Raw genomic sequence first — 16,608 nt, forward strand, 5'->3', positions numbered from 1 at the left:
TTTAAGAATTTGTCTTTGCAGTGACTGGATTCAGTGTATTTGCTGCATTTTTCTCTTCATGTAAAGAAGATATTTAAATAACATTTCCCAAATGTTACTTTAAAACTGTCAGATCAGTTTTAATTTTAAACATACCCTTCATGTCTTTTTTCCTTATTATATTTTAATTTCTTGTCCGTCATTTTCCCCATTACTGCTTGTAAAGGCATCAAAATCTGATAAGAAACATGACATATCAGCCATATCTATCACATTTTGCTTCCTTTGATTTTGACACGTACATCAGCAAAATGTGACAGCAAGAAATGACAGAACAGAGGCACTATGCTGCAAATTTCAGTCATAGCCTATTTTCATTTCCCTTATTCAATTAGAATTGGAAAAAAGAAATAGCTAGTACTATGCAATGTTAAAGACTTTTTGATAGATTGCAAGCTAAATAGGAACCTAACAGAATTTCATGAAGATGTAAAGGGCATAATATTCCTATTCCTTTAATATTCCTAATTATGACAGAAGTTTCTTGGCCTTCAAAATGTAAGTACAAAAGGTTCATGTACAATATCAAATCACTTCCTGACGATATATAAAGATATTAACTTTTAACAGTGTACAAAAAAAAAAAAAAAAAACTTTACCTATGGTATCTTTCTCATGGAGGGACCAAAACAAAACAATAGTCATTATGACTTAACAATTGGTGATTAAGCTTCAAGTATCAGGACAGACAGTAGACTTAATATTAGAGATCATTTTTAGCAAGATTTATTCTGCTTGAAATACACTTGTACTGATGGGTATTTTAACCTTTCATATAGACATTTTGGAAAATATGTAAATTTGAATTATGCCAGAAAACGACTGTGCATATTACCAAAAATATTTATTTTCAGTAAATAAATTTTCTTGTATATTTCACAAATGTGTAATATATATTATGGTACATACAGGTGCTGGTCATAAAATTAGATCATCATTAGATCAAAAGAAATAAACATTTGAAATACATCAGTCTGTGTGTAATGAATGAATCTAATATACAAGTTTCACTTTTTGAATGGAATTACTGAAATAAATCAACTTTGTCATGATATTCTAATTTTATGACCAGCACCTGTAGAAGGCAGTTTGTTTTTGTTTTTTACTGTGTTAAGCGTAAGTAAAATTGTGAAAGTGCAGAGCCGATATTCAGAGTTGCTTATCTGCAAGTCTAAGTCTAGATGTACACACACCCTTTCAAATCAAAGATGTACTAACACACAGTCCCCATCAGCATTCAAGATTAGAGCTCATCCAGTTTCACTGTGTTGCTTTATATTTCCTAACCAGCTCACCTACAGAAAAATGTCTTGTGGGCTCTGGAACTTGTTAAAAGTGCTGCCGTGACATCTTAGCATTATACCTAGTGAGGTCAAAACCTTCTCACCCTTGCCAAGAACAGCCTTGGCTACAAGCATAACAAACATTTGAGGTGATTAGGTTTACAAAAAGACTTAAGAGGAAAAAAAAAAAAAGCATAATTTGAAATACTCAATCCAAGTTAAAAAGATATTGGGTAAACAGCTAGCTCAATAACAGGTGTTGGTGTATTACTCATTAAGTAACTGTCAAAACATGAGGTAGACAACTACTATAGTCCGCCACAGAAAGTTACAATAGCCATGCAGTAATTACTGCGCAACTGAAAGTTAATCGTTTTCAGTAAATCTGGGGGGTTGGATAAAATCTCATGTGTTTTCCTGGTTTCCAACCAATTCTTGGCATGTACTTTACTTCTGTGTACATTGCACTTTCTATACTGTTTAATACTGTCAACTCTCTAGTGCTCCAATATAATAATTTGAATAATATTGTATACAATATTTTTAAACATCACATCAAAAACAGGCATAGGAAGGCATCTGGATTACATATAATTATGTCATGATTCACACTTTAAGTACCTGCTGGTGCTCCAACCCATGCAAGACCAAGCACACCATCATCAAAATCTCGATCAGTAAAAACATAGGCCAGGCAATAATCATCATGATTTTGTTCAGAATTTAGCTCAAGAAATTTTTCCACCCCAATGTTGGCAAATCTGAAAGGGTTTGTGCTGTCCTTTTCATCTACTGTTGTATTGATCTGAGGAGAAAGACAATTAAGAACTGCATAAGTTTTAAAGTATTAGTAACAACCAATAGACTAATAAAGCTGAAAAAATAAACACATTACATGTGGAAGTAAATCAATGTTTAAACACTTCAAATTAAACCTCTGCTTGGCATGATTCTAAAACATGTTAATGTCAGCATCAAATAATGCTAAATTTTTTTTGGTAGGATGTTAATCAGTATGAATACTTACTCTAATCCTTTTCACCATAAAGCTGATATTTCGGATCCCTTGGAAGTCTGTGCTTTGATAAATGGAGTCAATTGCTTTAACATGGCTGGACAGCTGAAAGAAGAGGGGGTTGGGGGGGTTAAATAGACAAAATGTTTGCAAAAACAAAAAACAAACACAAATTTCTGAAATGCCCATTTCTAATAATGACACAATAAGATTAGACTTACAGTTAACTTGCAGTATTTGTAGGCCAAATGTGTCAAGTTTGTCTTAAAATTTGTCTAAAACCTATAAGGTAGCTCAGAAAATATAAATTCAGCATTTCTACCTTTATTCTACTTTTAGACAAATATTAGATTTTGTTTCCAATGAAAAAAGAAAGACATTTAAGCAATATGTATTAATGCATTATTTTAAAGTTGCTTATAAACAACTGAAGAAAAAAAAAAAAAGAAAGCACTGTGGTCAAATTACAAGTCTTTTTTAGCAGGTGGAATAAAAACTCGCTAACAAAAAGATTACATTAAAAATTCTGATTTTATACACATTTAGAAATTTTTAAAATCTTTTCAGAGATTCAGTCAATTCAATTTGTTTTTCTACCATAGCATTTTAGAAAAACATTAAGGATGGGGAACAAAAAACTATGACCTCTGAATTCACCTGTGCAATAACAGCTTCCCTGGTGCCATAAAGCTTGTAGAACAGATGATCTGTTTGGATAAAAAGTTGACAGGTGTTCTTTTCTGCAGAGGCTGCTCTGCGTTTCCTCAATAAAACTGGGTCAGTTTTGTCATTTGGTTCAGCATTCGGTGCATTCTGCTTTCCAAAAAAAAAAAAATAAAGTTAGTCTGTTTAATAAACACATAAATTTTCAATTTTCTACTTAAATCATTCATCCAAACCTATGGATCACGACTTTACAGACTCTTGTTAATGCTTCTCTTTATATACATAAAACTGACGCTGTATTTAGTGGATAGCATCAAGTACAGATGAGGACTCATTTATTTTTCTGAACCTTGAATGTAAATCATGCTTAAAAATATTTAAATACAGTGATCAATACAAGAAGCTGCTTAGTTTGCATCTATTAAAGCATTTAATTTCCTCGGGTGTAGCATCAAATATGAAATGACCAATATAAAAGTATGCATTCCATATTTTTCAGAGGGTATGTGGTGTAGCAGGTCCACAGCTCATGACAAGAAGGCCACTTTTTAAATAAATAATCACCGCCTTTGTGGCTTAGAAAGGGGGCGTGGTAGTGTGGTGGATCAGTTCCCGGGGAATTCGTGATGCAGGCAATCCTCGCTTAAGTGCACAGGTGAGGAGTCATCCGCATCCGTAATTGTTCCCGGGAGCTGCTAATTGCCACATCTGATCCATGTCCCCAGAATAAATAGAAGCGAGAGACGGCTAGGGAGAAAAAAGGAAGGAAGGAAGAAAAAAAAAAAACGAACAGGAGGTTAAGGGTGAAGAAGATGGCAGGAAGCAGGATGGAGGAAGCCGGTGAGAGAGAGAGATAAAAGCGTGCGAGCAAGCACAGGCTTGCGCTGATTGCAGGCAGCTGGGAGAGGGCACCTGAGGGCCGACGGTAGTGGTCACTCCTGCTGAGCGCTTCTAGGGAGCAGGAGTGACCAGGAGATGGTTGGCTCGCCACAGCGAAAGCAGCGGGAGTCAGATTTGGAGTGGAATCTCCAGCATGAGCGTCCTGGCCATTGGGGGAAGCCAAGTCTTGGTCTGGTAGGGGCTGAATGAAGCCAGGGATCAGGAGGCCACCAGACCAGTCGAGCAGAAGGTGGTCAGCTGCATGTAGGGTGACTCCCCTGGTGCATAGCCTGGATGGGAGAAGCAGGTGAGTCACCAGTAGAAAGACACCGGGTTGTGTTTTAAGACTGCTTCCAGCCATTGTTTTAACCTCATTTTTTGAAGGATTCTTTTTTTCTAATGGATTTTAACCTCCACCTTTCACTTGTTTTTTCATGGGATGGTTTGTTTATTTAATGACATATATTTAAAGCACTGCACTACTTATTTGTACACTGTTTTACTTGTTGATTTTTAAATAAAAGCACTTTGCACTATCCCCTTGCTTAATTTTTGTGCCTTACTGCCTATCTCATCGGTGACATTACTGACGGTGTCGGGTTCAAGGGCTCCCAGAAGGAAGATGGGAGCATGGAGCGAAGCTGCATCCTCACAGGGTAACCAGCCTTTTTCAGAAAACTGTTTAATCTATCCATAAACAAATTCATCACATTTCAATAATGTTCCTCACTAAGGCAGACATGACATTAATGTGCATATCTTACTTAATTGCAGCTGCTGGATCTCTTTGTCTTAAGAATTACAGAACTAGGAATCTTGGGGGATAATGCATTACATGAATGCATTACTACTTTTCAGCACAGTTTCAAATTTCCTAAGTATCATAAGCTCAATGCATTTTGAATTCCAATTAATATGTTGGCTAACATTGCTAGTGGCTATACAAATGTTTTCTTGGGATGGGGGAGTTCAACCATAGTCTCAGCCTCTTTTTCCATGCCAACATGGTACAACAAATCCAAGACAGACAGTCATATCTCACTTTTGTTTGTGCATTCCAAAACATCAGTTTATCTTCTTTTCTTGTGGTGGCAATGTACACATACTCATTGGTTCTCAAATCTTGCATACAAAAAAAGTCTCTCACCTTTGACTTAAACATAATTAAATTGATTTCATTTTGTAATGGCATGTCAAGAGACCATTAACCCAGCCAATGGTAATGTTACACTATATGACCATCTGTCAAGGATGTGTGTTGAGACAGTGCACAACTCTTGAAGAATATGGAAATGAAGGATTCCATTGAAAATAGCTGGAAATGTAATTTAGTGTAATGTCAGCATGACTGATCAAATATAAAAAATATACACCCAGGTTTTGCATTGTATTAGATCATACTTAAAAGATCATGTACGCTCTTCTACGGAGCATGGCTGTTAAATAAATGTATGCATGCCCTATGTATCACATACCTTTACTTTCTTTGGCTCTACTGCAGATTTCTGATACTTCTTCATCCTTTCAAAAACTGAACTATCTGCACATCCTCCATTTGGTCCATATTTATGGGGGTAATCTGCAATTATTGAAACAGCACAACTATATTGTTAGACTTTAACTTGTTGAAAATCTGACTACTGATAAAAGAAATCTCTATAAACAGATTTTATAGCCACCATCTTCCCCTTCAATAATTTTATCCATAAATAAGTAGAAAATAGGTACACACATTACGTAACAGTAAAAATATGAACATTTTTTCATTCCCAACCTTCCAAGCATCCAGTATAGCCAATATGTAACAGAATATACACTATATAATTTAGTATATTGGAATTAGCTAAACTAAGAAGCAGAAGAAGAATGATGGGGTTCAGGACGCATCCTAATGTACTAGAATGCAGAAAAAGTCTAAGGGTGAAGTTTGATACCTCTTTTACACTTCATTTAAATTTCTTATTGCATAGTTAATATTGTGGGTATACGGTGCATCCGGAAAGTATTCACAGCGCATTACTTTTTCCTCATTTTGTTATGTTACAGCCTTATTCCAAAATGGATTAAACTCATTTTTTTCCTCAGAATTCTACACACAACACCTCATAATGATAACGTGAAAAACGTTTACTTGAGATTTTTGCAAATTTATTAAAAATAAAAAAAACTGAGAAAGCACATGTACATAAGTATTCACAGCCTTTGCCATGAAGCTCAAAATTGAGCTCAGGTGCATCCTGTTTCCCCTGATCATCCTTGAGATGTTTCTGCAGCTTAATTGGAGTCCACCTGTGGTAAATTCAGTTCATTGGACATGATTTGGAAAGGCACACACCTGTCTATATAAGGTGCCACAGTTGACAGTTCATGTCAGAGCACAAACCAAGCATGAAGTCAAAGGAATTGTCTGTAGACCTCCGAGACAAGATTGTCTCGAGGCACAAATCTGGGGAAGGTTACAGAAAAATTTCTGCTGCTTTGAAGGTCCCAATGAGCACAGAGGCCTCCATCATCTGTAAGTGGAAGAAGTTCGAAACCACCAGGACTCTTCCTAGAGCTGGCTGGCCATCTAAACTGAGTGATCGGGGGAGAAGGGCCTTAGTCAGGGAGGTGACCAAGAACCCGATGGTTACTCTGTCAGAGCTCCATAGGTCCTCTGTGGAGAGAGGAGAACCTTCCAGAAGGACAACCATCTCTGCAGCAATCCACCAATCAGGCCTGTATGGTAGAGTGGCCAGATGGAAGCCACTCCTTAGTAAAAGGCATATGGCAGCCCACCTGGAGTTTGCCAAAAGGCACCTGAAGGACTCTCAGACCATGAGAAAGAAAATTCTCTGGTCTGATGAGACAAAGATTGATCTCTTTGGTGTGAATGCCAGGCATCATGTTTGGAGGAAACCAGGCACCGCTCATCACCAGGCCAAAACCATCCCTACAGTGAAGCATAGTGGTGGCAGCATCATGCTGTGGGGATGTTTTTCAGTGGCAGGGACTGTGAGACTAGTCAGGATAAAGGAAAAGATGACTGCAGCAATGTACTGAGACATCCTGGATGAAAACCTGCTCCAGAGCACTCTTGACCTCGGAATGGGGCGACAGTTCATCTTTCAGCAGGACAACGACCCTAAGCACACAGCCAAGATATCAAAGGAGTGGCTTCAGGACAACTCTGTGAATGTCCTTGAGTGGCCCAGCCAGAGCCCAGACTTGAATCCCATTGAACATCTCTGGAGAGATCTTAAAATGGCTGTGCACCGACGCTTCCCATCCAACCTGATGGAGCTTGAGAGGTGCTGCAAAGAGGAATGGGTGAAACTGGCCAAGGATAGGTGTGCCAAGCTTGTGGCATCATATTCAAAAAGACTTGAGGCTGTAATTGCTGCCAAAGGTGCATCGACAAAGTATTGAGGAAAGGCTGTGAATACTTATGTACATGGGATTTCTCAGTTTTTTTTTTTTTATTTTTAATAAATTAGCAAAAACCTCAAGTAAACTTTTTTCACATTGTCATTATGGGGTGTTGTGTGTAGAATTCCGAGGAAAAAATGAATTTAATCCATTTTGGAATAAGGCTGTAACATAACAAAATGTGGAAAAAGTGATGCGCTGTGAACACTTTTCGGATGCACTGTAGTGTGTGTTTTCAAACTGGCAGTTCTTTCTCTGAAAAAGAAACAAAAATCACTTGTTCTTGAAAGAGCCTGCACGTGTTCCCAGTCTGGCTCTGGAGCAAATGAATCACTTTCTATGTGAATAACAAGCTTTCTGAAAATGCCATGCTAGCTGTGAATTTATTTGGACCTGTGAAACAAACAGGCATTTTTTTGTGCGCAACAAAGCAGACATGTTTATCTTTGCACAAAGATATAGTGAAAAACATTTTTTTAATCTTTTCCCTTTGTTTAACATGTCCTTTACCAGACCTGAATAAACTGGGAGAAAATATGTCAAACCAATAATTTGGCTTCCCTGGCTGAAAGTGTTGTGATTAATAAGTTTGTATAAGTATAAGTATATAACTGCAAAAGTAAAAATGAAAGCTTAATCTATGGCATTCTGACATTTTTCAGTGAACATCATCACCTGGCTTAGCTAATGAGAAAAAGCCAGATCTGTTAGCTCCCAAACAGCTATGTATTCAGGACAAATGCAGTTTTTAATGATTGGTACCCTTGTGTTTTTTACTATTAAAATGTACTAAAGTGCTACTTTTTTGTGACAGTTACTAATTTCTGCCTACTGCCTTAGTTTATTCTGCTCCCTGCTTTTTAGAATCTGCCAAAAGATAAGTTAGTGTTGACAAGCAGGAGTCTGGGAGATATGCAAATTTAAATGTTTAATTATGCTATCAAGTTTAAATCAACAGATATGTCTTTCAACCACCGAAATGTGTAAATCAAACTGGTCGAGAACTAAGAAAGGAAAAATGTAAAAATAAAGATGGATAAGCTTATGGCAAGTACACTCTTGGTTACATAACCATAATAATCTACATTAAATAAAACCTATTATATAGAAATATGCAGATAAATATATTTCAGTTTAATATCATTAACGCAGGCACCTCTCAGAATATATACAGTGTACTGAATCATTTATTTATTCATTAATCCACTAAAAAAATTCACACAACATATAACCATCAGACAAGAGTGCATAATAACTGTCCTAAGTGAGGTTTATTCTTTGAAGTTAAGTCAATATGGGCTATATTGTTACCATTATAAGTATCAATTTAACAGTTTGATGCTTGTGCTCATATCACTTGCACTGTACACTTAGAGAGTGAAACATCAATGTCTCTGCTTCTCTTGCCCACCTAACCCCACAATCCTCCATTAAGCACTAATTGTAAGGTTTTAAAAATCTGACTTCATTACCCAAGTACTATTTTACTAATGGCATATCTATTTATTACATTACACCTGGGCACAGACTTGACAAGGAATAAAGAAGGCAGTCTAATCGATTCAAATAATGAATGGGTTAAGGAAATGCATCTTACAAAAATGTATCTATTCAATTAAGTTAAGGAATGTCAAGATAAAGTTAAACTATAATGCATGCAGAGTCCCTGAATGGAACATATAATCAGAAGCACTCATGATGCAAGGTGAAATATTCTCATAATTGAATTAATATATAATAAACCTATCATGTTGTAATTAACATATGATGCGGGTATTAAACATCTGCTATACATAAACATTGCAGCGACCAATGCAAATAATTTTGTTATTGCATATTAGTAATATTCATGAGCTTGTTTGGTCACCTGCTCAAGTGACACTTTACAAAAGATCTAGTGCAAACAGCAATGTTGTGGCTGGCATTGTAAAATGTCTTCTGCCAATAGATGGTGGCAGCAAGTCAGTACTCACTTAATTTTGTCAGCTCTTTTGCTTGAAAAGTAACTTTGCAGTTTGCCATAGGAAGTTTACCAGTTGTGATTTATCAACTGCCTAAAAGTAAAAATGCCACATAAAAATTACTTTATACATGGCCACATACAGTACATATTTAGACGAGAATTGAACAAAGTGCTGCTTTACTAGGTTTTCCATGTGTGCTGTGTACGGTGTGCTGAACTGCTACTGCAGCTGTAGGAAGGGTTAGGGGTATTGCTATGAAATATCTTCCTATCCAGGGCAGGTTCTTGCCTTGTACCCAGTGCTGCCCAGAAAAGATTCTGTTCCCCATGAACTCGAAATACATTAACATAACTAAAGCATATGTTATTCTGCTGTTTCGATACTTTTTTATAAAACAATTGCGTATGCTTTATCTCCTTCATGATTTCTGCAGTTGACAGAGCTCAGTAAAAATAATGGCTGCAATACTAACTTTAGGATAGAGATTCCAAGCTCCTCTCTGAAAGCCTATCATTGTTTTATTAACACTTGGCCCCTCTGACAGAAAATAGCTTTTTTAAACCATTATTTGGATACACTTTTAAGAAAAACTCTTCTCTTCATTGAAATCAAACAAAATGCTGATGTTCTGGTTTCTTTAAAAATAACATTTTGTTTTGAGTTAATGTCACCATGTTTGAGAAACATAATATAGAATGAGGCTTAGGTTTTCCAAATAACTTCAGAAGGCATGAAGTGTACATGCTCTGAGGAAAGGGGAAAAAGCAATAGGCTTTCAGGCCAATTTTAATAAACTAGTTAAAACACCTGAAAATGCAGTACTTAGTGCCTGCCAGCCAAAGACTGGCCAAACTCCTTATGCTTTTATATGCAAGGAAAAAACATTTGCACATGCTTCCTTTTTCCCCACTTTTTGGACATGCTGTTGGACATCTGCTGTATTTTAAACTATATTACATAGATTTGGTTCTAAACGAACTATACACAGAAAGTGATCAGGTTTTGATCTGAACTAATCCTTCCAGGAAACAATGCAGTAACTTCAATTACTGTACAAACAACACTTTCATGATCAATCAGTTGTCTTTTCATTTTTGTGGCTTCACTTAAAATCTAATCTTTATATATGTATTTTTCTGATGCAGCTATTAATTGTAATGGTTTTGTTACTCACTCACGCCAATTATCTCATAACACCTAAATCCATCCATTCTCTACATATTCCCCAAACATGAAAGTGTACTTTACAGGGTATTCTTATTGTGTTTATTTTTTTAAGAAATGGTATAAGTGAAAAATTAACATGTTGAAAATGCAGAGAAAAAATGTTCCCATAGAGTACTATATCTGTACAAGAGTACAATGCAAATCAGATACATCATAAACACATCTCAAAAAATATCAATAAATCAGTATGCAATTATAGCCACAGGAATGAGGATATAAAGAGTGCTACAGCAACCCAGCTGGACTGCACAGCACCTGGTGAACGTGATAAGTGGCATAATTATTTAAAGTTGGTTAAAACTACAGCTAATTTGAATTTTTAAACAGTCCACCAATGAGCCGAGAGTATTCTTGACCCTAATTTTGGCATCAAAACCCAAAAGCAGAACTGTCTTGTCACCTAACAGGCCTGAAAAAATGCTATTGATCTAAAATTTATTTTGACCCCCACCATTCACTTGTTATTAAACCCATTTAAACCAGTCTGAATAGCTTTTCATTATAATTCAGATGTTTGTATACTCACTGCATATATATTGTTTCAAAAATGTTATTTCCTATTGTTGCTAAACATTGCAGTCAGCACATTCATCTATAAAGTAATTTACAATTTTAATTCAGTAAATGGCTCAATAAGTGCAAGTTGAGACAAACTAAATTAAAACAAAGTTATTGCAATTTTTTTTTTAATTGGCTGTTTCTCTGTGGGTCACATAAAAGACAAACGGAGGATTTCTTTAATGGGGTTTAACCTTTTGCTGAATCTTTCCCTTAATGAGCTTATAGATCAGTAGACTATTTTTAATTGAAAATTCTTAAATGTCCAAAAACTTTTCAGTGGCCTGCCATTCCATCCAGAATCGTTTCCTTTTTTTGTACCTAATGTTGCCAGGTATGTAAGGCTTTTTTGGGGGGTGGAAAGCAAGGAATATTTCTATCCAAGTGCTCATCAACAGCATGCACCCTTTTTGGGAACAAAGGTCAAAGAAAAAGAAACAGATGAAAATTAGGGGAAAATTATCTTGGAAATTTGACAGGGCTAAACATCATAATGACAAAATGCATGTACACTAGTAGTGAGACGTTTGAAGTGATATACACCTTTCTTCTTGTACTAATAGCATGGATTTCACTAACTGTGAAGCACCTTAGCTTCATAAAGCAAAAACCTAAATTTTGTGTTAATCGCTTGCTTATCAGTAGTTCTAACAATTTTTTAAAAATTAGATCATTTTACTATCAAAAACTGATTTTTACTGTCAAAAACTTTACAGATAATAGGTTCAGTACAATTTATCAACATGACTCATGCAAAACTGGCAGCCCAATTTGAAAGAATTTATTTAGGAGAATGAGGAAATTTTTGAAAGGAAGGATTGACCATTCAACAGAAATTCCAGAGATTAAAGAGTTTAATAGTAAATAGTGTTGTAATTCACAGACAGTCTTGATCAGGGTTCTATGCATAGCAAATCTGTTCAAATAAATTCTAGGAATAATCCAGGTCTTGCAAAATTAGTTGGCAGTCCTTAATCAGATTCATTCCAATCACAAATTATCATTCCAATATATTAACTTATGTCTCAAAACATACCTTAATTTCCTTTCAGTCAAGCAAAAAGGTATCAAACAGCTCCTTTTATTCTTATTGTTGAGTTTAATAAAAGTCACAACCTGGACACTGCCCTGAGATGACTTGTGTATTCACAATAAAAAACTAAAGGGGTTTTTTTTTGTGGGTTTTTTTAATTAATTGCTGACATGCCATCCCTTTCTTAAAGAAGGCACCTTTTGTTCATCTAGTAAATGGAACCTCATTTATATGCAAATTAACTACAAGTGAAACATAAGAAAATGTGGTAAAATAAAAAGGGATTTTACTTTAACCTACAGATTATGCTGCTACTTAAACCAAGACTATTGCTGAACGACTTAGCAGAGGAAGGGAAGAAAAAAAAAAGCACACAATATAAGATCAAACTAAAAATTTGCTTTGAAGCAAAAAAGGCACATTTAACACTCAAGAAGTATGATCAAATATATTTGTTGCTCTAGATTTGCTCTATATTAAGATTACAGCTGGCTACAGAGATTCTTACAAGTTGTAGGTTTATATGCTGAGAGAGTAAAAGCCTAAACTATACAGAGATTCTGAAGGTAATGTGAACTCACAAAAATCCTTACACATAAGCAGAACATTCCTCATTGCGTTTGCATATATGTAACTTGTAAAGTAAATACACAAAGACTAACAGATGGTTATACAAGCATTCCCAGCTATAGTGAACATGAGATCAGAGGGGACCTAAATGGTGCATGTACACTTGTTGATGTTTCTAGTTTAAAGTTATCTTTGCAGAACAAAGTAACATTTTGCACCATATTACCTTAACATACACATCAGTGACAACATTAAAAACACAAAGGAGAACTGAATAACATTGATTATCTTGTTACAGTGGCATCTGTCAAAAAGTGCGATAAATTAGGTAGCGAGTGAACGGTCCGTTCTTGAAGGTGATGTGTTGGAAACAGGAAAAATGGGCAATCGTATAGATTTGAGTGACTTTGATAAGGGCCAAATTTTGATGGTTATATAACTGGGTCAGAGAATCTCTAAAACGGCAAGGTCTTGTGGGGTGTTCCTGGTATGCAGTGGTTAGTACCTACTAAAAGAGGTCCATAAAAGGAAAATCAGTGAATTGGTGAAAAGGTCATGGGTGACTAAGGCTTGTGGATGCACATGGGGAGCAAAGGCTAACCCATCTACTCCAATCCCACAGGGGAGCTACTGTAGAACAAACTGCTGAAAAACAATGCTGGCCATGAGAGAAAGGTGTCCGAACACAAAGTGCATTTGCAACATCCTGCATAGGGGGCTGCATAGCCATAGACCAGCCAGAGTGCCCATTACTAACCCCAGACCACCACCATGCTAGGCAGTCAAGTATTTTGTTCTTCGGCTCAAACCCAACCAAAAAAAATCTTTTAGAATTAAAACCAAAAAAGGTTCTACCTTGGTCTCAAACAGGAAATTTTCTCTGGCTTTAAAAAACCGAGTATGTTGTCTTGCAAAATTTAGATAATCTTTTTCCTACAAAAAATAGCTTCTACTGTGCGATCCCACTTCACAGTGCAGAATTTTGAAAATGATTGTAACCAGCTAGGATTTGCTGCTTACTACCATACTTTTCTTCATTGTTTTTAATTTTGTGATTATTTTTCCTTTACTACAAATGGAACACCATCAATATTCTTTTATTAAATTCTTCTGAATTGTACTATTTAATAATGAATCCTGTAGATCTTTACTTAGCTCATTGTAGACTGTGGTTATTACTGCACTATGCCATACAGAAACCTTAAGGGTATTTGAACAAAAAACCTGTTTTGTTTTTTATTTGGGGGGGTAATTGATCACCTAAAATAAAAAAGGTGAGGTAAATTGTCTCTGAACAGAATATGAAATGTTATTGGTTAAATATGAAGATAGTTACAACCTCCGTTATAATATCTATGCATACTTATCCAGCCAAAGCACTGAAAGTTTATTTTTTTCTAAAACTGACCTTGTTCTCACTAAAGATTCTCCTTCAACTTTACAAACATTTACACAACCCTGTATTTTTAAGTTTAACAAGTTTTTCATGCAGTTTTTGTATTTGTTTCTGCAAGCATACTGTGAGCACATGGACTGCCAAGTGATACAAGAATTAGAAAGCAAACACAGTGGCTTATCCCACCAGTTATCACACTATTCTTTTAAACCCTACAAAATACAACAGCAATAGTCATACTTGCTACTACAAGTATAAATTCTTCCTTTGTTCTCAAGGACACAGGAAATGAAACATGAAACAGCACAATATACATTTGTTGATTATCAAAATTCCTACTGTATTCAGCTGAAGAAAACTGTAATTAGGCGACATGACACTCCCAAACTGATGTTTCCCTTCAGTTAGGCAGGAAGGTAATGATAAAATACTTTCAAGTGACTGATTTAAAATACATTGGAACACTTGCTCTTAATATCAGGAAAGCAAGAATTGCAAATTTAAAACAGTTTTTCTTTCATAAACAGTCATGCACCACACAACATGAACATGCTATGCTAAAATATGCAGCATAATTAGGAAAGAAAGATCGAACTTTATTTATAGAAACAAAAAAATGTCAGTTTTCCTTGCTGTTTATTGTCTTTATCCATAAATAAAAACGTGTCAGAAAAGTGCACTGTCAAACAACTGATAGTTATGCATAACTGAATAAGTAATAAAATCTTGTATCGATACATGTGTTGATGTGAAGATTTTTATAGTATGATTTTCTCAGATGAACTTGAAATTTAAAAGGTGTGCTTAGTCAATGACATGGAAAACTAAAACAGAAAAAAAAAACAAAAAAAAAAAACACACCAGTTTGAGAGTCCAGAAAAACCTTAAGTGATCAAAATGGTCATAGAGCAGGATCCAGAAAGGGAAAAAAAAAACAAACACACACACAAGCAACTGTCACATTAATTCTAATGACTTTTTAATTCACTCAAATTTAGTCTTCCAGGAAGAACTTTCAATTAACATCTTTCCACAATAAACATTAAGGACGTTTGTAGGTGATAAGGAAGTATATTTCCACATTTCTATAATTAAATGCTATATTCCGGTATTATGAAAAAGAATAATTATTGAGAAATTAAACATTAACCATTTTGTTAAAACTGGTTAGTAATTAAACCACTAAATATTTCAAAGTTAGATCAATTCCTCAGAGTCACTAAAGGATCTATACAGTTCTAGACATTAATCTATATTAGCACATAGGTGGAATTTGATAAGTATTTAGGATGTAACTAGGGGGCTCCGCCCCCTGCTCGCTTCGCTCGCCAACCCCTGGCGTTGGGGCATGACAGAGTGAGATGTATGATTTAGATATAGTACAGTGTGCAGGTTTGGATGATGCGTATAGAAATAAAAAATAGAGTGTTTGGCATAGAGTAATGTTTTATTGGAATATTTCTTTGTATACAACATTAGTAGTAAAGATGGTGTCTTGTCCTTGAATGAGTGCTCCTTGGCATGGATCATTTATAATTTTAACTTTAACGTCAGATGAACGTCGAACACGTGAGAAGGCAACATAAAGTTGTCCATGTCTAAAAACGGGTTCAGAGAGGTAGATGCCAACCTTGTCCATGGTTTGTCCTTGTGATTTGTTGATGGTCATGGCAAATGCAGCTTTAATGGGGAACTGTCGGCGTTTGAATGTAAAAGGTAATTCTAGGTTAGAACTCGTAAGGTCAATTCTAGGAATGAGAACAGTATTGTTAGCATGTGATCCTGTAAGAACTGTTGCTTGAATAACATTGTGTGTCATGGTGTTGACGACTAACCTTGTGCCATTGCATAAACCCTGTTTAGTGTTAAGGTTTCTTAATAGCATGATTATTGTTCCGTTTTTAAGGGTAAGGTTGTGTTGTGGTAATCCGTCCGGGTTAGTCTTGGATCTTGTTCTTTGTCCTTTATCAAGACCAAAGCAATTGTAGTTGCCGCTATACCTTCTGCATTTGCTTTTGTATTGGCCTCCTTTTCAACTTCATGTAGCATTTTTATAGAATTAGATAATGGGTGATTGTTTATGACATGAGAGACATTTCTCATTATAAGCTCTGTGCATTGTTTGTTTTCAGGAAGGTTCATTCGTTGATAGATTGCCTCATGTGGATCTAGGATGTAGATTTGTGCATATTTGCGTTGTTGATTTGTTTCAGAGTGCACTGTTCCAATGCGATGCAATATTTGTCCACATATGCGAAAGCAGTATGGGCCATTGCCTTTTGGTGGCCTGATATCTACTCCGGTAGATGCAAAAGCAAATGAACTATTGTAGGATGTAATGCAGTTCATAAAGTTTTTACTTTCAGGCACATCGTTAGTTAGAAGCTTCTGTAGATATTCAGGATATGAATGCAAAGGAGTCAGTCTAATCTGCCCCTTTTGACAACAACGTGTAAATTCATTATTTGTATTGCCAGTTGTTTCTTCTGGGAAGTTAAGTGAATGACAATGATTGCAAATGACATCCATTAATCCCAATGAATTTTCCTCAATAGTGGATTCATTATTGA

General features: G+C 35.7%; 1 protein-coding gene across 1 annotated transcript in view; it reads right to left on the reverse strand.

The window, feature by feature from the left end:
• Positions 1 to 16,608, reverse strand: part of adam10a (ADAM metallopeptidase domain 10a) — a 126,534-nt gene that overhangs the window by 18,244 nt on the left and 91,682 nt on the right. The window contains exons 5-8 of the mRNA XM_028823876.2: positions 5,358 to 5,461; positions 2,995 to 3,150; positions 2,350 to 2,442; positions 1,944 to 2,127 (exon numbers count right to left, since the gene is read on the reverse strand). Of these exons, the coding sequence (XP_028679709.1) occupies positions 1,944 to 2,127; positions 2,350 to 2,442; positions 2,995 to 3,150; positions 5,358 to 5,461 (537 nt within the window). The remainder of the gene's footprint in view (positions 1 to 1,943; positions 2,128 to 2,349; positions 2,443 to 2,994; positions 3,151 to 5,357; positions 5,462 to 16,608) is intronic.

Source organism: Erpetoichthys calabaricus, chromosome 17, assembly GCF_900747795.2.
Source record: "Erpetoichthys calabaricus chromosome 17, fErpCal1.3, whole genome shotgun sequence".
Taxonomy (NCBI): domain Eukaryota; kingdom Metazoa; phylum Chordata; class Cladistia; order Polypteriformes; family Polypteridae; genus Erpetoichthys; species Erpetoichthys calabaricus.